Raw genomic sequence first — 21,415 nt, 5'->3', positions numbered from 1 at the left:
CAGGATGAGCTCGAGGCTGAAGGACGACGCTCGCTCGAGAGCCGTGCCCAGACTCAAAAACAAAAGGATGGAAAAGTCCAAGCCGGAGTCTGAGAGGGACTCGGGCTTCTCAGGTGTGTAGTCAGATCTTGTGTAGATAATGAAGCGTGTGTGTTGGAGAAGAGCTTCAGGTGTGTGTTTCTGGCAGACGGTGGCTCTGAGCATCTGAGTGTGGACAGAGACGAGGCGTCCAGCTCCAGATCACAGCTGACTCTGCAGGGCCTCTCACCAGTGATCCTCATGAACAACGTGCTTCTAAAGCAGGTGAGCTTCAGACCTCCTGTGTTTCCTGTGGTGCTCACGGGTCTAAGGACGCACAGTATGTGTAGTACGGCTTGTTCTGAATAGAAAGTAATGTGTTACAGGTTACTCTCACACCACATTAAGTCAAATCTGAATTACAGTACAGTAGCGTTTAAAAGTTAGGGGTCTGTAAGACTTTTTAATGTTTTATTCAAATCTCTTCTGCTGCATTTATTTGAGGAAAAATACTGTAAAATTTGAAATATTATTATAATTTCAAACAGCTGTTTTCTGTGTGAATATGTGTTAAACTAATTTATTTCTGTGATGCGCAGCTGTATTTTCCGCATCATTACTACAGTCTTCAGTGTCATGTGATCTTCAGAAATCATTCTGATATGATGATTTGCTGCTCAAGAAACATTTCTGATTATTATCAATGTTGAAAACAGTTGTGCTGCACAATATTTTTGTAGAAAATTAGATATTTTATTTTTTCAAGATTCAGGCTTCACAGATGAATAGAAAGTTCAGAAGAGCAGTTTATTTGAAAAAGAAATCTACTGTCACATTATAAATGTCTTTGGTCAAATTAATGCATCACAGATTAATAAAAGTATGAATTACTTTAAACAGTATTAATACAATAACGATAATACTTAATGTCTATAATGCAGTTGTACATATTTATAGGGATGTAACGATTCAGTCAACTCACGATTCGATTCAATTCATGGTTTTTTTTTTTAACAAAATGAGATTTAAGACCTTTTATTATTGCTTGGGTAACATGATGCACGTTTCTTTGTGAAATTGAAATATAACACTATAATAATATACTAATATAGCACTTTTGTTGGTGTTGATTGCTTCTATTGTCCTCTTTGGATAAAAGTGTCTGCTAAATGACAAAATGTAAATATAATGTAAATGTTAATAACAAAACTAAATTGAAATTTTAAAACAAGCCCCAAATCAAATAAATAAGTAACACAAATAAAATAAATCTCTTCATATAAACAAAATAAGGCTTTGTCTGTGCTCTTCTCATTTAAAATTAGAGGCAACCACTGCATTTTAATCATGATCCAAACAAAGATGCTGCATACATGCAACATGAGCAGTTTTTATCTAAATTAGATTGTATAATTTAGAAATTTGAAGCAAAAACAGAATGGTTTGACTTCAGTTTTTTGAAACTATACATAAAAATATCTGCATGTAACAGAAACAGCAGACGCTGAACGAGACGCAGATTCACTCTCTGCCAGCAGGTGGAGCTTAGAGCGTTTCCTTGGATACCGCTGTAAACAAAGCACTTATGAACACCGCAGCAGGTGGAGCTTAAAGCGTTTCCTTGGTTACCGCTGTAAACAAAGCACTTATGAACACCGCAGCAGGCGGCGCTTAAAGCGTTTCCTTGGTTACCACTGTAAACAAAGCGCTTATGAACACTGCAGCAGGTGGAGCCTAAAGCGTTTCCTTGGTTACCGCTGTAAACAAAGCACTTTCCTTGGTTAAAGCGTTTCCTTGGTTACCGCTGTAAACAAAGCGCTTGTGAACACAGCAGCAGGTGGCGCTTAAAGCGTTTCCTTGGTTACCGCTGTAAACAAAGCAGTTATGAACACAGCAGCAGGTGGAGTTTAATGAGTTTCATTGGTTAAAGATGTATATTAATGTATTAAAAAAACCGCAGCAGGTGGAGCTTAAAGCGTTTCCTTGGTTACCGCTGTAAACAAAGCACTTATGAACACCGCAGCAGGTGGCGCTTAAAGCGTTTCCTTGGTTACCGCTGTAAACAAAGTGATTACGAACGCTGCAGCAGGTGGCGCTTAAAGAGTTTCCTTGGTTACCGGCGTAAACAAAGCACTTATGAACACCGCAGCAGGTGGAGCTTAAAGGGTTTCCTTGGTTACCGCTGTAAACAAAGCACTTATGAACACCGCAGCAGGTGGAGCTTAAAGCGTTTCCTTGGTTACCACTGTAAACAAAGCACTTATGAACACCGCAGCAGGTGGAGCTTAAAGGGTTTCCTTGTAAAACAAAGCACTTATGAACACTGCAGCAGGTGGAGCTGTAAACAAAGCGCTTATGAACACTGCAGCAGGTGGAGCTTAAAGCGTTTTCCTTGGTTACCGCTGTAAACAAAGCACTTATGAACACCCGCAGCAGGTGGAGCTTAAAGCGTTTCCTTGGTTACCGCTGTAAACAAAGCACTTATGAACACTGCAGCAGGTGGAGCTCAAAGCGTTTCCTTGGTTACCGCTGTAAACAAAGCAGCTCTGCACTTATGAACTTTAATATGCTTCATACAGAGGCAAGATGAAAATAAAAAATACCATCTAGACTTTTCTAAAGACAGTAAGATCCCCTCAGACACACATTCATATAAACTCCTGCCCCTAAATGAAACCGTTTTGAATCGTCACATACTTGAATAGATTTTAAACCGGCTCGCATTGAATCGTAACATCCCTTCATATTTATAATAATAACAACAAGTCCTTCATTTAATTGTAATGGTTTGTCTGCAGTCTGGTGAAAACCCTTCGTCTTTGAAGCCCTGGGCCTTCGGTCCGGCGGTGGTTCCACAGCCTCAGGTGGTCTTCCTTCAACCCGTCGTCCCACAAAGATCCGCTCCGGTGCCGAAGGGACCCCCATCAAAACGCCACCGACACAGAAAGTACCTCCCTATCCTCAAATCCTACCCCAAAATCGCTCCTCATCCCGGAGACGCGCGGCCTAAGAGCAGCAGCAGCAGGTGTTCCCCTCGCGCTCAGAAAGAGCCGTTACCCAGCGCTCTTCCAGCATCCGAACACAGACCCGAGTCCACAGACGGCTCCCCGCAGACGCTGCCATCTGATGCACACTCCGTTAACACGGACAACAAGATAAAGCGCTTCTGCAACACGTACAACATCCTCAGCAAGTCAGGCCTGCTGGACATCACGCTGCGCACGAAAGAGCTGATCCGGCAGAACCGGCGGACGCAGACGGAGCTGGATCTCCTGCGCGAGCACACCAACCTGTTCATGCAGGCGCTGCAGACCGGAGACTCGGTCATCTGGAGCCAGCTGCTGACCAGCATGCAAGAGGAGGACCAAGAGAAAGACCGGACAGTCAGCCCGGAGTGAGGCGAAGACACGATGCAGCTTTCGTCTGACTGTATCTTAAGGTCAAAGCAAGGCTCCAGCGGTCACTCTTTCATCAAGCCTTAAACTAGTTCAGTGCATAAGCTCTTTACACTCCTGCTGAAGGAATCTGGACGCTCAAACAGAAACGTTCTGACGATCTACAGTAGAGCGTATTTTAGGGCATCACAGAATGAGACGATCCCCAGCAGCACAGATCAAGGATGTGACGCAGCCGTCTCGTTTCATCTCTCACAGCACTTTGAGTAATTATGTATATTTCACCCCAAAATCAAAAGAAAGCAGAGGTTGTTCATGAAGAAGACGTGGTCTGTTTCAGGACTCTGCAGGTGAACAGGGTTAAAGAGAGCTCTACACTTCATTAGGATTAATCACAGTACATTAAGACAATAGATTTGATTGAAGATGTGTTTAAATATGCATGATCTAATTAAATATGCTAATTTGCGTATATTTCCAGCACATAAACTCGATAATAATGGTGTTTGTGAGTGCTGCTGAAGCGGAGAAACAAACCTTTTAAGATCTGAATTGGAATTTAAATCGACAGAAAAACAGAATGTATTAACAATTAAATGTGTCTTAAATGTTTTCTTTGCACTAGTCTGAAAAACATCAAGCAGAATACAGTTTTCTTTCTCTTGGTTGTGAGTTGAAGTATGACTGTTCTGTGGATTCCATCCCTGTATTTCTGAGGAGAAAGATGAATTGTGGTGCTTTGACTCCGAGGTTCGTCAGGAGGAGCGTGGAGTTTATTCGATGAACGATGTTCTCTCCTCAAACTCTGATCACGAGACGCAGACTCAGACTTTCTTTGGCAGCTAGTTCAGAACTCATCGCTTTGATTGGACGAGCTTGTTTCGCATCTGTATCCGCATCACACACACTACCGGTCAAACGTTTGGGATCAGAAACATTTCTACTGTTTTTACAGGAGTGTCTTCTGCTCATCAAGACTGCATTTATTTGATTAAAAAATACAGAAAAAAAATGTAATATTGTGAAATATTATTATGATGTAAAATAACATTATTCTATTTTAATATACATTAAAGTGTAATTTATTTCTGTGATGCGCAGCTGTATTTTCAGCATCATAACTCCGATCTGTTGACCGGTAGAGCGCATCATGTGCTGATTTTAATCATCAGAGGTAGCACAGGAAAGTGTTTTTATGTGTGATTTTATACAGTACGGTCACGAGCAGAAACAGCAGGTGTTACAGGATTCAGTCTGTTCTCTAGGGAAGCTTGTTTCCACCACAGAATATAATAATAATAATAACAAAAAGGTCAGTTATTTCAAATCTTAGAAAAAAAAAAAAAAAACAGATTGGCAAAACATAAACTAAGAAAAGTCTTAAATTGGAGATAAAAACTTAAAATCTCACAATTCTAAGAGGACGAGTGAATTGTTGAGACGTAAACTCACAGTTTAGAGTTTGTAATCGCAATAAAAGGGAGGTGTTCGTGTAAAGATAGACATGTTAACTCGCAACTCTGAGATGAAAAATCTCATTTGTAAGATAGAAAGTTGCAATTACCTTGTTATTTTTAAATCCATGGCTTGTGTTGGTGTTTCCAGACGCTCGTAGCCTTTATTTTTTAGACGAGCGGAAACCCTTCATCATCGTGGCTTCTGAAGCAGGTGCAGATTCAACATCACCGCGCGGCTGCCACAAACACATTCAGGAACGGTTCTGAATCATTTTAAAAGCAAAAGGGCTTAGAGAGACAGAAGTGTGTCGCTCTTATTACTGATATTTGTTATTCCTGTCTTTTGTAAGTAAAATAAGATGCCGTTTTCTTGTGTAAAGATGTTCTTTTCTATGTTTTTGTATGTATCTTTGCTGTCTGTTTGATAATGTGTGAGTTGAGCAGAACTGTGAAGGGGTTTTGTGTCATAAATCAGCTCGATCCTGTGCTTTTACATTAATACAGCACTTACAGTCATCACTAATACATACTGTACATCTTCAGTTAAACAGGAGATGAATAAACATTTCTCAGCTAAATGTTCACTTTATCTACTGATTCCTTGTTTTTTACATTTCATTGTTTAAACTGTTTTTTATTTCCCACTTTTTAATTTTGAAGACATGTTTTACTGAGTCCTACTCTGTGAAATGCTTTCATTTATGTCATAAAGTTATTAAAATAATTCTGATTGTCAGATATGTCCCTGGATCTCCTTCTTTAGCAAATAAAAAATACAAATATAAATGCATGAATAAAATCAAGTACTTCTGTTTAAAACTAAAAACTGAATGAAAACAGGCAACATTTTTTCTTTTCATGTATTTGTTACTTGATGTATTAAAATACTAAACCTATATATAAACAAAAAAATTGTGAAGGCATATTAAAAAATTTGGCGAGAATATAACTAAATTGATACATTTAACTAATATTAAAATAAAAATGGAACATTAATATTAACTTAGTAACATTTTACTGTAAATAGAACAACAGTATTTAAGAAAAATAATAATATATTGTAAAATTATGTGCTTTGATATTTTCCCTTGTAAATATATTGATTATCAGAGATGGGCACAAACACATAAGAAAGCATTTAGTTGCGAATTACAAAAACTTACTCATCAAATGTATTTAATTTAAAATACAAAATACTGGTGTAAGAAGTGTTTAATTAATAAAATACAAATTACAAAATACTCCAAGGTAATTAAATACGTATTTAAAATACATGTAATTAAAATGCTGCTCATCTCTGCTGGTTGTTTTCAGATAATTGCTGTCTTTCAGAAAGAATCGGTTCAGAAGAATCAGAATCATCGGAGCCGAAAGAACCTCCCGACTTGTGTTCTTTTGAACCGATTCTTTTAACTTCACAAAGCGAATCGCTGAGTGAAAAGTTCAAGTTCACAGCCCATTGTTTGCTAAAATAAACCAGGCTTTCTCACACTTACACTAGTCAATACTGCTGATGCTTTCTTCACCCGGAAGTGCATCCCAGTCTCCCTCCGCGACCCGGAAGTGCTCGCGACCCGTCTTTGTGTTTGTGTTTAGCTCTGCTGCTCACTGTCAGACATCAGCGGCTCCAGAACACCGCGACGGAGGTAAATATCGCAGTAAAGACGGATGCACCCGCCGCACGTGATGTTAAGAGAGTCTCAGAATGCTGAAGAGTTGAGCTGCGGCTACAGCTGCGCCTCATTAACCACACACGCTTCACTAATGATAATATTAATAATAATGACAAACCCATCGATGACAAACAGTGCGAATCGATGTTTATCGTTTTGTCATAGCCTTGTGAGTGATTTAAAAGCATGTTAACTTTATTTCTGATCTGGTTGTTAATATTAATAAGTAAATATATGTTTCATATTAATTTAATATGCGACTAATAAGTGACTTTGACCGGATTTATTCAGCGCATTTCGATCTCGTGGTTTTTATTTCAACTACTGTGTGTTTTGTGAAACGTGCTCATTAATATGTAAACGCGCTCATTAATATGTAAACGCGTGTTCGTGACGTCACGCAGGCTGTATTTCCGCCCGTGAGTGACGTGTGAGCGCAGATGATGGAGGAACGCTTCTCTCTCTGACCCAGAGACACGTGAACCTGGTCAGACTGACTTTAATGAAAAATTACACACTCATTAATAATCGCTAATCTGTGTTGTGATCTCATTGAATATTCATGTGCTCTCTCTCAGGTTACACTCGGCTGAATCCATGCTTTCTGATGAACTTGACTCCAAACCTGAGGTATTACAGACCCACAATGACTTAACAATGATTTAAAATGCAATTTAAAAAAACCTAATATATTATTATTATTATTATTAATATCAATGTTTATTTATAGAGCACAGCTGAAGCTGACCAAAGTACAGCGAATAAAAGAATAACAATGAATTAAAACAGAATACTTTTATTTAGTAATAATAATTATTATTATTATTATTTAATAATAAAAATTAGTTTTATTAATCGTGCTAGTTATTGACAAGTGAAAATGCTTCTATTTTTGCATACATAAAAAAAAAAAAAAAAAATGTATTTATTCACATTAACGAAACCCGATGCTCATGTCAGGATTATTATAGTTTACTAAACTAAAGAATAAAAAGTTACTAAATAAGAAAAGGCAAAACATACAACTCAATTACTAGAACTTTAATTAATATTAACATGAAACCAGAATATATATAGAAATAAAAACATTTTATATTAGTTCTAATTTTGTAATATTTTTATTATAAAGTAAAGAAAGAATTTAAAGAGCAGGTCGTATGGTATTTTAAAGTGTCCTAATATTGTGTTGGAGTCACCTACAACAGGTTTAAATGCATCTAAGGTCAGAAAAGATTGTAATTTTCTCAGAATATATATTTAATATTAGAATCATTTTTCAGTGATTCCGAAACGATTCGTTCGAAGCAGTTCTGAGCTTAAGAACAGTAAGCTCCTCCCTTCTGTCAGCCTGCTCTGCTCTGATTGGTCAGCTGGACAAGTCTGCCGTGATTGGTCTTTCTGCAAATGTGTTACCTTGTGACATGTGTATATATGTAACAGGCAGAAGATTCAAAACTGTGACGACTCGTTACGGCGGTTCTTTTGAGAGACAACGCACATTTGCAGACAGTTTATGTTGAAGGATAGCTAAGTTACAAACTATAAAAATATACTTTTCGACAACCCACATGCCCTGCTCTTTAAGAAAAGAAGTCTTAATTGAATCTCGTGAGCTGCGTGTGTAAATGAACACAGTGATGTCTGTGTGATGCTGGAGGTGCTGAACGGTTGTGTTTCGTGTGCAGCTGTTGGTTGAGTTCGTTCAGAACGCGTCCATCCCGCTGGGCCAGAGTCTGGAGGAATCGGACACCAAAGCGTCCTGCGTCCAGCTGCTGTCGTCCTCACAGAACGCCCTCTGTGGCCCGCTGGACCTGCCGGGTGAGCCCAAGCCTTTACATGTTCATCAGATGTTCATTTACCCTGACATCTGTCCTAGCATCGGAGTACTTTACAAACGCATAAGCTTTTATATCTTAATCAAGAAGACTGTGTTGCCAGTATATTAATAATATATTTATACATTTATTTCATATTTATTTTACCCTTTGTATATTGTCTTTGTATTTTCATAAGTGCACACATCTGAATCATTTACAAATACAAATATATTTTTTAAGGTGTGCACTTTTACAGTTATTATCAATGTTTTTTACACTTACCTTGCCATAAATGTGTTTATATTTAAAATTTAAATATATATTTTTTTATTATTTTTTGAATTTTTAAAATTAAACTGAACTGCTCATTTTGTAAAGAACTACTTTACAACATTTTTTTTTATTTTTTCCGAGAATTGTAGTCTTTTTGGCTTTTGAAGTGTATTTGAGTTCAGTCTTTCTTGATCATCTCAGAAGAGGTTTTGTTTGTCTGCTTGAGTTGCATTTTAATGTAGTTTTGAAGATGTTTTGCAGACTCCAGTGAACCATTTTTGTAAGTGTATTTCATCTTTTTTTCTTTCATATTTATGAATATTGTAAGCACTTGTGGATGGCTCTGCAGTGGTTTGTATTCCAGTGAAGGCTGTCTGTGATCATAGATCTGATCTGTGTGTGTTTCAGAGAGCGCTCTGAGTCATGGCTCCTCCCCTTCGCTGTCAGAGTTCGGCCCTGAGCGAAGCCCATTGGTGGTTCAGCTGCAGACTCCTCCCCCTCCAGCACAAGCCCCGCCCACCATCCTGCAGGACCTCCAGAACCACGACAGCTCGTCTTACGTCCTGCTCAATCTGGCCAAAGGTGAACCTCACAGCAATCAGAGGCCACTAGTGAACATGCCTCTGTTTTTGCAAAATTACATTTTTTTTATTTATTTTCATGAATAATATCAGCACATTTGGGTGAAAAGCAGGGCACACATGAACATGATTTCCTGCCTGTTGTGTCTCTTCTGCTTGACTGGAGCTTCATAAACTAAACCTGAATTAATTCTGAAAAATAAAGCTTTTAATTACAAAATAATTTAACATTTTATATTTCCATCAAAAGTTTGAGTTCATTTTATTTATTTGTTTTTTATATTTACCTTTTGTATATTTTCCTAAATGAACTACATATGTGTACACATCTAAATAAATCACAAATGCAAATCTTTTTTTTAATTTGTAAAAACTACATTATAACCTTTCCATAAAAAAGTGTTGTCGAAATGATTAAACTGTGTATATTTATGTATATATAAATACACACACATACAGTATATATTTTGAAAATATTTATTTGTATATATTTATATTAACATAATTTAAATTATATAAGAATTGATTACACGTCTGTTTGTATTTCGTAGCTTGTGCTGACGCAGTGATTGTGTTTGCAGGGTTGGCGTCGCCGGCCGAGCCGCTGGTGTTCGTTCAGGACGATGTGGACGAGGCGCAGGAGGAGGTTTCGGCTGGAGACTGCGGCGATGGCAGCGCGCCGTGGTACCTGCGGGTCCAGGAGCTGGCTCACGACAGCCTGATCGCCGCCACACGCGCACAGCTGGCCAGAGACGCACGGGCCGGCAGCAACAGTGAGACACGCTCATCTTCATCAAACCATCTCTGCATCACGCCTGCCGCTCTCTAATGTCTCGCTGTCCTGTTGCCAGGTGACCACATCCACAGCTGTCAATCAGACCCGAGAAGGAGCCGCTGCCTCGGGTCGGAACGCACGGCGTCAGAGAAGATCCACAGATGCCCGTATGAGAACTGCCACCGGACCTTCACCTATCCAGCTCACCACCTGAAATACCACCTGAAGACACACAGGTGACCCCAGCAGCTCACACACAATCAGAGCCGGCCTGTGTTCTGTGGGAGCTCGTTTGTGGAAACTGGGAAACAGTTTATTTTTCAGGATTCACAGCTGAATAAAAAGTTCAAAGGAACAGCATTTGTTTTAAATAGAAATCTTGTGTAACATTATAAATGTCACTTTAAATCAGCTTAATGCGTCCTCGATGGATAAAAGCATGAATTTCTTACGGACCCCAAACGATTGAATGGTTGTGTGTGTGTGTTTCAGGAACGACCGTACGTTCCGCTGCGAGGGTTGTGGGAAGAGTTTCTATGTGCTGCAGCGGCTGCAGGTTCACATGAGGACACACAACGGAGAGAAACCCTTCATCTGCAACGAGAAGAACTGCGGCAAGAAATTCACCACCGCTGGAAACCTGAAGAACCACAGACGCACTCACACCGGTACACACACACACTCACACACACACACTCACACACAAACACACTCACAAACACACTTACACACTCGCACACACACAAACACACTTACACTGGTACACTTACACACTCACACACACACTCTCAAACACACTTACACACTCGCACACACACAAACACACTTACACACTCACACACACACACACACTCGCACACACACACACACTCGCACACACTTACACACTCACACACACAAACACACTTACACACTCGCACACACACACACACTCGCACACACTTACACACTCACACACACACAAACACACTTACACACTCGCACACACAAACACACTCGCACACACTTACACACTCACACACACACAAATACACTTACACACTCACACGCTCACGCACACACTCACATATAATATTTTATTATAAAAATGTGTAAAAACCAAATATTATTAAATAATATTATAAGTTGGATATTATAATTTTTTCCAGTAAGCTTAGATATTATATAATTATTAATTATATGTATTATAGTAGATATTAATAGTAAGAATTTCTCAAATGATTATTGTTAATAATAATGAATTCTAAATACTGAATTATATCATTTAAATTTTGTTTCAGGTGAAAAGCCCTTCCTGTGTGATGTCGATAGTTGCGGCCGATCTTTCGCAGAATATTCCAGTTTGCGCAAACACATGCTCGTACACTCTGGTAAGGTCACATGACTCGTGCTTATCTTATTTAATTATATAATGCATCATGTGCTCGTGATCATGTGATCTGTTAACGTGTGCTTGTGTGCTTGTGATCAGGTGCTCTGTTAACGTGTGCTTGTGATCATGTAACGTGTGCTCGTGATCATGTAACATGTGCTTGTGATCATGTGATCTGTTAACATGTGCTTGTGATCAGGTGCTCTGTTAATGTGTGCTTGTGATCATGTAACGTGTGCTCGTGATCATGTAACATGTGCTTGTGATCATGTGATCTGTTAACGTGTGCTTGTGATCATGTGATCTGTTAATGTGTGCTTGTGATCATGTAACGTGTGCTCGTGATCATGTAACGTGTGCTTGTGATCATGTGATCTGTTAACGTGTGCTTGTGATCAGGTGCTCTGTTAATGTGTGCTTGTGATCATGTAACGTGTGCTCGTGATCATGTGATCTGTTAAACGTGTGCTCGTGATCATGTAACGTGTGCTTGTGTGCTTGTGATCGTGTGATCTGTTAACGTGTGCTTGTGATCAGGTGCTCTGTTAATGTGTGCTCGTGATCATGTAACGTGTGCTCGTGATCATGTGATCTGTTAATGTGTGCTCGTGATCATGTAACGTGTGCTTGTGATCATGTGATCTGTTAACGTGTGCTCGTGATCATGTGACGTGTACTTGTGATCATGTGACGTGTGCTCGTGATCATGTGATCTGTTAACGTGTGCTTGTGATCATGTGATCTGTTAACGTGTGCTCGTTATCATGTAACGTGTGCTTGTGATCATGTGATCTGTTAACATGTGCTCGTGATCATGTGATCTGTTAACGTGTGCTTCTGATCAGGTGATCTGTTAATGTGCTCGTAATCATGTGATCTGTTATCGTGTGCTCATGATCATGTAACGTGTGCTTGTGATCATGTGATCTGTTAACGTGTGCTCGTGATCATGTGATCTGTTAACGTGTGCTCGTGATCATGTGATCTGTTAACGTGTGCTCGTGATCAGGTGATCTGTTAACGTGTGTTCGTGATCAGGTGATCTGTTAACGTGTGTTTGTGATCAGGTGATCTGTTATCGTGTGCTTGTGATCAGGTGAGAAGCCACACGTGTGCTCTATCTGCGGGGACGTTCTCTCAGAGCGGAAGCAGAAATGTTCACATGAAGAAGAGACACAGCGACGAGCCGCTGGCGTCTGACAGCAGAGACACGGGTAACACAATCACATTTCAGACATTAATAATACACGCGTCACATGATCCTGCTGCTACACGACACACTCAGTGACATCCAGCGCACTTCACCAACAGAACAGTGTTTACTCTTACGCTGATATTCTCTTACAGTGTTTACACAGGTTTAGAATATTTAGCTTTCATTTGTACATTTTTGGTATGTTTTATTGTATATACTATTTAAACAGGCTTTCTGCTGTTTGTGTAACTGATCTCAGTGGGCGTGTCTGTGTGTGATTGACAGGTGAAGCGCTCACTCAGAGCAGTCTGTTGGAGGCGGACAGCGGCAGTGATTCGATGGTCAGCGTGAATCTGCATCACGCCATCTTACCGACTCAAGGTACGACCGCACGCTCTCTCTCTGACGCTCTGTCACTATGACCCACGCCAGTGACATCATCACGCGTGTTCTGTGTGTGCTCAGGTGCGGCGGACACGGTCGTGGATCTGGACTCCGCCCCATGACCTGGTCACCATGACGACGGCCCACGGCTACAGTGATGACGTGGTTGCGCTGCTCTAACAGCTGCTTTTTGTAAATAAACTCTTTTAGAAAAAACACGTGTCTCGATTTCATCATTTCATCCTCAAAAACACTAAACCAACAGCGAGTGGTAACATCTCAACACCTTCCAGTAAGACCTTTATTTGTATTCACTGCTGTGTGAAAATAAACAACAAAATAACTCATAATAAGTGACATGCCAATAAACAAAAAATGAGATTCTGTATGCCCCTTTTATGAGGACGTCAGGTTTACAGATGTGGGCGCTTCCTGCAAAACCCTGAACCGCAGCAGTAAACAAAAAATTCTGTTGTTTTTAGTGGTTTTTATACTTCTTACTGTCATCAAAAATTGATACGATGAGGGGCAAAAAGGAGAGAGAAATTTAGGAAAAGTTTTGGACCAGATTTTTTTTTTAGGCTTAACTTTAATATATATATATATATATTATATATATATATATATATATATATATATATATTATATATATATATATATATATATTTTTTTTTTTTTTTTTAGACTGGATTTTTGACAAGTGACTTTATATCATGATAGTCATTATAACACGAGTTTAAACTTGTTAAATTTCAGAGTATAATGTTGAAATAAAATGTTGAGAATTATTAAATTTTAGAAAAAAAGATGTTTCCAGATTAAAACTAGTTAAATTTCAAGAAAAAAAAGTCTAAATAAAATGCTGAGAATGTTTATTCTCAAAATTTTTATTTCGAATTTTCTCAAAATTTAGCTTTTTTTCTTGTAATGACTTTTTCTCTAGTAAAAAACAAAACAAAAACAAAAATCATATTTTTGATGAGTGAAGGATGTGCTGAGCTGTTTTCGTGGTGTTGTGATGTTCGTGACATTCAGCATGGTTTCTGTATTTGGTCTGGAGTGACTTTAGATGGTGCAGAAAGCTTTCTTCTTTACGCATTTGCTGTTATTCAGGATTCTGCCTGGAATATTCTGTGCTTCAATATGATTCATGACAGAGAAAGTCAGTATGTACATGTTATTAAAAATTTTAATTGGGGAGAAAAAAAGAAATGTAATTACAGACCGTAACACATTCGCTCAGTAACATAATCAACAACAGCATATTCTCAGTTTACAGAAACAATGTTTTCTGTTCATTCTCACATGAAGCTCCGGAGGAATCGGTTCATCTCTGAGACGGGCTTCACATGAAGCTCCGGAGGAATCGGTTCATCTCTGAGACGGGCTTCACATGAAGCTCCGGAGGAATCGGTTCATCTCTGAGACGGGCTTCACATGAAGCTCCGGAGGAATCGGTTCATCTCTGAGACGGGCTTCACATGAAGCTCCGGAGGAATCGGTTCATCTCTGAGTCGGGTTTCACATGAAGCCTGTTTTAGGAGCGTTTCTGTCTTTGATTTGAGGAGAAACGTTACTGAAGAAAACATGAAGCTGTTTGATGAATCCTGAACTTCTGACGTGTTGATGGCTCATGTTCCTCAGCTTCAGCTGGAAACAAGCGTCAGAGCTACCTGCTGTAATTACCAGTGGTTTATGATTAGTGAGCAATTGTTTTTGAAGAGATAAAAAATTACTTTAGATGAGTGAAACTGAATTTTTTTTTTTTTTTTTTTTTTTTTTTTTTTTACAGGGTCATGATTTTTGACGAGTGGAAAAAATATTTGACAAGTGAAAAATATATATTTTTTTAAAAGATCTGTAAAGTACGCATCATCGCATCGCTGCGGAACAAGGGAAGGGATTCAAGCTCTGCATGTCGAGTTTTCTGCACAGCTGCTTTAATCTAAAGTGTTGTGGCGGCAGCTAGTGGCTGAACTAGTTAGCGATGTGCTCATTTTAGAAGCTTGTTTTTTTGTGTGTGTGTGTGATAATTGTATTTTCATTTGTATTAACTTTCTCCCCCTCTCAGTTTCTAATAAAGATAAAGGTCATCTGTCTGTCTGTCTGTCTGTCTGCGTGTGTAACTCGTGGTTGTGATGTTGTGGATTGAACTCGTTGGGGTCTGTGGCTTGTTGACTGGTTTCCATGGTAACTCGAGCAGCATGGCGTTCCTGCGCTGGAGTTGTGAGGATGTGGCACACTGGATCGAGTCTGTCGGATTCCCCCAGTATAAGGTGAACCATTACCAGCCCTTTCAAGACCAAACAGCACAGTATTATACTGGCATAAAGTTGGCTTGACGTTGGACGTTCGATATTCGCAAATCTAGGGACCGTCTATAAAGTTACATGCGAAACTACTATACACTTCTCTAACAGTCATGAAAACAACTGTTAACTGTTCATCCAGGTGTCAACTATAATGCACACCTTTTATAGTTTTCATAATTATTCAAATAAACTGTAAATCATATGTAAAATATTGCTTCTTTTCATTACCGAATGGGCTTAAATGTAAATATGCCACATTAGCAATATTTTACAAATGATTTACAGTTTATTTGAATAATTATGAAAACTATAAAAGGTGTGCATTATAGTTGACACCTGACTAAACAGTTAACAGTATGTTTTATGAATGTGAGTCATTCTGTTTCAAATGCAATTGAGCTTTAAAAGTAGTGTGTACGTCCATTTGGTAATGAAAAGTAGCAATATCTTACATATGATTTACAGTTTATTTGAATAATTATGAAAAATATAAAAGGTGTGCATTATAGTTGACATCTGGATGAACAGTTAAAAGTTGTTTTTCATGACTGTTAGTCATTCTCCTTGCATGCTATTGTCGTTAGAGAAGTGTATAGTAGTTTCGCATGTAACTTTAGAGACGGTCCCTAGATTTGCGAATATCGAACGTTCAACGCCAAGCCAACTTTATGCCAGTCACAAACTGATTCTATTTCAAGATATCATTTAAATACAGTCACTAGAGGAGGAGAAATGATTCACGATGCAAAAGCAACAGGATCAGGGCTTCACACAAACTGTCCGAGCTTCATCTGTCTGATTTGATCAGATTCCACAGATGACAGATGAATCCGTGCTGAAATACTGTAGAGTTTGATTGGACACGTGACCTTTGACATCAACAACTTAATGAAAGGGGTTCTCCTCCCTGCTAGAAGATGATCTGCTTGTTTTGCCGTCACGCAGGGTTCTCTGGTTATTTACATTAAGCTCATTCTGTCCGAGATCCAGCAGAACAGGCCTGACACCAATATTTGGGTCGTGACCCATCAGTTGAGAAGCTCTGCTGTACAGCTTTTACTCAACATAACGCTTTGTCATCATTCTCCAGTTGTGCTTTGTTAGCATCATGTAAGGAAAATGCTTTCCTTCATCAGCCTTCGTGCCAGTCACCTGAGAATAAGACCGTCTGAGTGAAATGACAGCACTCATTACAGCTACTGATCTTTATATTTCATCAAAATCATTATATTGGCGTCAGCTAAAATGCTTAATGTAGTATAGATGCTCTTGGAAAGCCGTGTTGAGCTTCAGTCGTGACTCGTGTTTCATGTTTGGTCCCTCAGGCATGTTTCACTCAGAATTATATCACGGGCAGAAAACTGATTCATGTCAACTGCTTCAACCTGCCACGACTGGGAATCACTGACTTCCAGCATATGAAGGTACACAAGCACACAAACAGATACTACTCGATTCATGCAAAACATTGAGCTGGTCTCACATAATCTCCCGTGAATAACAATACTGAGATTCAGACTGCATTAACTACACAGTAAAAGATTATATATCAATATGGATTACTAGGAAATTCAATTTATCAACCACATAGCAACGCCCTGGCAGCCACGCAAAAGCACTCTAGTGAGACCACCCAAAAAACATTAAGAAATGCACAGCAACACCCTAGCAACCACCCAAAACACATAGCAACACCATATAAACCACCCAAAACACATAAAAAAACCAACAAAGCAACGCCCTAGAAACCACCCAAAACACATTAAAACACCCTAGCAACCACCCAAAACACATAGCAACACCATATAAACCACCCAAAACACATAAAAAAAAAACCAACAAAGCAACGCCCTAGAAACCACCAAAACACATTAAAACACCCTAGCAACCACCCAAAACACATAGCAACCACCATATAAACCACCCAAAACACATAAAAAAAAACCAACAAAGCAATGCCCTAGAAACCACCCAAAACACATTAAAACTCAACTCACTCAACTCAACTTTATTTATAAAGCACTTTCAATACCACAAGTGGAACCAAAGTGCTGTACAGAAAGTATAAAAGAGAAACATAAACAAAAAAAAAACAAAAAAACAAAAACAGACATATAACATACACACTTACAAAGCATTGTCAAAAGCTAAAGAAAACAAATATGTTTTAAGCACACTCTGAAAAACACCCAATGAAGGACAAGTTTTTTTACAGACAGAGGAAGGTCATTCCACAGCCTAGGAGCTGCAACAGAAAACGCCCGATCACCTTTACATTTTAAATGCGTTCGTGGAACCACAAGAAGCAACTGATCATTTGAATGCAGAGATCTGCTGTGAGTTGACAGCGGCTGATTAAATCAGTAACATACTCAGGGGCTAGACCATGCAGAGACTTAAAAATGTACAACAGTGCTTTGTATTGAATTCTGTACCGTATGGGTAACCAATGTAGTTTAATTAAAACCGGAGTAATGTGTTCTCTCTTCTTAGTAACCGTTAAAATCTGGCAGCTGAGTTCTGAACGAGCTGCAAACGGGAGAGAGAAGCCTGACTCACACCCAGATACAGTACATTACAATAATCCAAACGTGAAGACACAAAGGCGTGAACAACCTTCTCCATATCATTAAAAGTAAGAATAGATTTTCAGTTTAGATATTGATCTAAGATGGAAAAAACTATTCTTAACAACAGCATTGATTTGCTGCTCAAATTTAAGCTCAGAGTCAAAAATGACACCGAGGTTCCTCACGCTAGACAGTTTTTTTCCCAGGAAACAAGCCAGGCAGTCATCATCCACACACCCCTTATTCCAAATAAAATGATCTCAGTCTTATCCTCATTTAACTGGAGAAAGTTATTTGCAAGCCAGCACTTAACTTCTGCCAATTCATGCATGAAGAGACTGAATGGCACTTTTATGCCCATGTTTCAGTGGTACATAAAATTTGAGAATCATCTGCATAAAGATGATACTGAATCCCAAATTTCTCAAAAATAGAACCTAGAGGGAGCATATAAAGGGAAAATAAAATTGGTCACAGTATTGAGCCCTGTGGAACCCCACACACAAGGGGGGCAATGGAAGAAAAATAATCCCCAAAAATGACTGAAAGAGTCCTATCCTTCAAATAGGAAGAGAACCATTTCAGGGCTAACCCCTGAATACCAACCTGATCCCTAAGACGATCAATGAGAATGTTATGATCAACTTTTTATTTTTTTTATTTCTTTATTTGAAAAGAACTGTATCCAATGCCGCTGTAAGATCTAACAACAGCAAGACAACACGGTTTCCAGAATCAACACCTCGTAGGATATCATTAGACACCCTCAAAAGAGCCGATTCTGTACTATGACCAACTCTAAAACCTGACTGGAATCTATCGCAGATGTTATTCCTAATTAAAAAGTCATTAAGCTGTGTGCGCACAATTTTTTGTAGTATTTTTGAAATAAAAGGCCATTTTGAAATCGGATGAAAACTACTCAAGTCAAATAGATCTAAGCTCGGGTTTTTTAAAAGGGGCTGAATAACCGCATGCTTAAAACTAACTGGATTAAAATTAAAACACCCTAGCAACCACCCAAAACATTAAAAACACTTAGCAACGCCAAAGCAACCACACAGAACACCCTAGTAACCACCCAAAATACATTACAAAATGGATAGCAACACCCTAGCAACCACCCAGAACACATAAAAAACACATAGCAACGCCATAGACAGAACACATAAAAAACACATAGCAACGCCATAGCAACCAAACAGAACAACATAGTAGCCATAGAAAAAAACATTAATAAATAGCAACGCCCTAGAAACCACCAAAAACACATTTAAAAACACATTAAAAACACCCTACCCAGACAGCAAGTTAGTTTCGGCCCAGAACCAGCCCACATCTGGCCCACATAAAATCCATGCGGGCCAGATGTGGGCCGGATCTGAGCTGAAACTGCTTGCTGTCTGGGTAGCAACCACCCAAAACATTAAAAAAACACATAGCAATGCCCTAGCAACCACCTAAACACATTAAAAACACATAGCAACGCCAAAGCAACCACCACACAGAACACCCTAGTAACCACCCAAAATACATTAGAAAATGTATAGCAACATCCTAGCAACCACCCAGAACACATTAAAAACACATAGCAACGCCATAGCAACCAAACAGAACACAGTAAAAAATACATAGCAACCACCCAAAACACATTAAAAAACACATAGCAACGCCATAGCAAACCACACACAACACACCCTAGTAACCACCCAAAACACATTACGTAAAATGCATAGCAATTGCCCTAGCAACCACCCAGAACCCATTAAAAACACATAGCAACACCATAGCAACCACACAGAACAGAACTGGAGATATACGGTGTTCTGCCTTGGTTTTTCCTGCTGGGCGTTTCGATCTTACTGTTAAGACGACCCATTATTTTCTGGAAAAAAAAAACAACGAAATTGACTCCACATGAATAAAGGAGGTCTTGAATGTCCCAAAAATATCAATAACCATTCATTTTTTGACCCAAAACTAAGTTACAAAGCCAGTTTTTTTTTTGCCTTTGCAAGACATTAGGAAACATGCACGGTAGCAACATCCTAGCAGCCACCCAAAAAACATTAAGAAAAGCATAGCAACCACCCACATCACATCAGGAGCCCCATAGCAACGCCCTAGCAACCAACCAAAAAACATTAAGAAATGCATAGTAACCACCCACATCACATTAGGAACCCCATAGCAACGCCCTAGCAACCACCCAAAAGCTCATTAGCATCATAGCGTCAAGTTGTGCTCAAGATAAAGTCAGATGATCTTCAGTAAGTGCAGACATCAGTGTCTCTCTGCTGTTTCTCAGCTGATCTCAGCTCAGGTCAGAGAGCTGCTGGGCGTCTCAGAACCCCGCTGGAACCAGAGCATCGCGGAGCCCCTTCACGACGACAGGACGGTTTTCCTGCAGCTGAAGAGCAGAACCGGCCAGCAGGCAGATTCCCTCACACATGAGCATCTCCTCAAGAACAAGAGCAAATAAACCAGACTCAAGAGCTGCTCCTACAGATTCTGTGTGTGCCTGAGAAGAAACACTTGCAATAAACAGCTGCTGAACATTCAAGACCTGAAAACCAGTCTGGCTTCATTTCTGACACGTTCTCACTTCACACATCCTTCCTTCAGAATCTACTTTTACTATCATAAACCTTTTGGATAAACGTAAACTGTGAAGCAACTATGAAACAATAATGAAAGACACTGCAATCAGTAACTTATATAACTTTACAAACATTTAAAACGTGATGTGAAGTGAACATGCACCTGTGCTTGAGAGGAAACACTCTGGCAAGGTTCTCTAAAATGTTCTTCCAGTAACATATTTGATAATTTATTCAGAGTTATCTGGTCTATAATGTTCTAAAACCGTTCATGGATAATGTTTTTCATAAATAACGTTTTCTTAACTTAATGCGAACATTAGCACAACGTTGTTAGAATATAATCTTGTGATCTGGGGTTGAATCATTGAATTAGGGTTTCAAATTAAGTTTTGTCTTAATGTATTTGAAAATTATTATAATTCTAGAGTTTTGAACTGTTAAAACTATTACCAGAGAAAACATGCATTTATGATTCAGAACGTGTGACAACTAACCCCGATCTCCATGTACATGAATGCAAAAATTCCTTTAAACTGTTGTTTTTAAGCCAAATAAAGCATATAGGGGTCCTTCTACGGGGTGGGGTCTCGAGGGAGACGTTCCCAGTCTGCTGTGCTGGTGTTTTCACATGAGGATGCTCAGGGTTGCTTTTAGACACAGACTGATCTCAGACCTGTCTTCAGTCACACCCATCTGCGAGCATCTGAGATCCGATCCGAATTCGGCGCAGGTCGCTCCCGTCCTCGTCTCCACAAAGGCGTGTTCTGGAGAGTTTTACCAACCCTACTACTGCGAAGGCTTGCTACTTAAATATTCATCAGAGAACGCGCTTCAACACCATTGGAGGATAGAATTCAACGTCAGCGTGCTTGATTAAAATTCCAGAAGCGCGCTTTCCCACTAGACCAAAGAAACATAACAGATGTAGGCTATTTATAACGTGAATAATATCAAATTAATATTATATAATAATATAAAAAGTTACAGTAG

General features: G+C 39.2%; 2 protein-coding genes and 1 pseudogene across 5 annotated transcripts in view; all 3 read left to right on the top strand.

Moving 5' to 3' along the window:
- The window catches only part of LOC109108134 (CLOCK-interacting pacemaker-like), a 7,322-nt gene extending 1,716 nt beyond the window's left edge, over positions 1–5,606 (top strand). For all 4 annotated transcript variants that reach the window (XM_019121313.2, XM_019121314.2, XM_019121312.2 and 1 more), the window contains exons 3-5: positions 1–113; positions 188–303; positions 2,817–5,606. The exon at positions 1–113 is cut by the window's left edge and continues 15 nt beyond it. In XM_019121313.2, the coding sequence (XP_018976858.1) occupies positions 5–113; positions 188–303; positions 2,817–3,416 (825 nt within the window). In that variant the 5' untranslated portion in view covers positions 1–4 and the 3' untranslated portion in view covers positions 3,417–5,606. The remainder of the gene's footprint in view (positions 114–187; positions 304–2,816) is intronic.
- Positions 5,607–6,360: 754 nt separating this feature from the next.
- LOC109108467 lies at positions 6,361–13,125 on the top strand (annotated as a pseudogene).
- Positions 13,126–15,113: 1,988 nt separating this feature from the next.
- LOC122149084 (sterile alpha motif domain-containing protein 15-like) lies at positions 15,114–20,418 on the top strand. The gene is made up of 3 exons (XM_042778428.1): positions 15,114–15,216; positions 16,578–16,676; positions 20,131–20,418. Exons 1-3 carry the CDS (start codon positions 15,145–15,147, stop codon positions 20,302–20,304), a joined length of 345 nt encoding a protein of 114 aa, XP_042634362.1. The 5' UTR covers positions 15,114–15,144; the 3' UTR covers positions 20,305–20,418.
- Positions 20,419–21,415: the final 997 nt, after the last annotated feature.

The sequence above is a fragment of the Cyprinus carpio genome, chromosome A20 (assembly GCF_018340385.1).
Source record: "Cyprinus carpio isolate SPL01 chromosome A20, ASM1834038v1, whole genome shotgun sequence".
Classification (NCBI taxonomy): domain Eukaryota; kingdom Metazoa; phylum Chordata; class Actinopteri; order Cypriniformes; family Cyprinidae; genus Cyprinus; species Cyprinus carpio.
Note: the sequence above shows the minus strand (reverse complement) of the source record. Positions and strands in the feature narration are given on the sequence as shown.

Excerpts from the sequence above, each read along its gene's own strand:
- LOC122149084 (XM_042778428.1), top strand. The coding sequence starts at position 15,145 with ATGGCGTTCCTGCGCTGGAGTTGTGAGGATGTGGCACACTGGATCGAG. Across the intron at positions 15,217-16,577 it reads TCGGATTCCCCCAGTATAAG|GCATGTTTCACTCAGAATTA; the intron begins GTGAACCATTAC and ends TTGGTCCCTCAG. Across the intron at positions 16,677-20,130 it reads CTGACTTCCAGCATATGAAG|CTGATCTCAGCTCAGGTCAG; the intron begins GTACACAAGCAC and ends GCTGTTTCTCAG.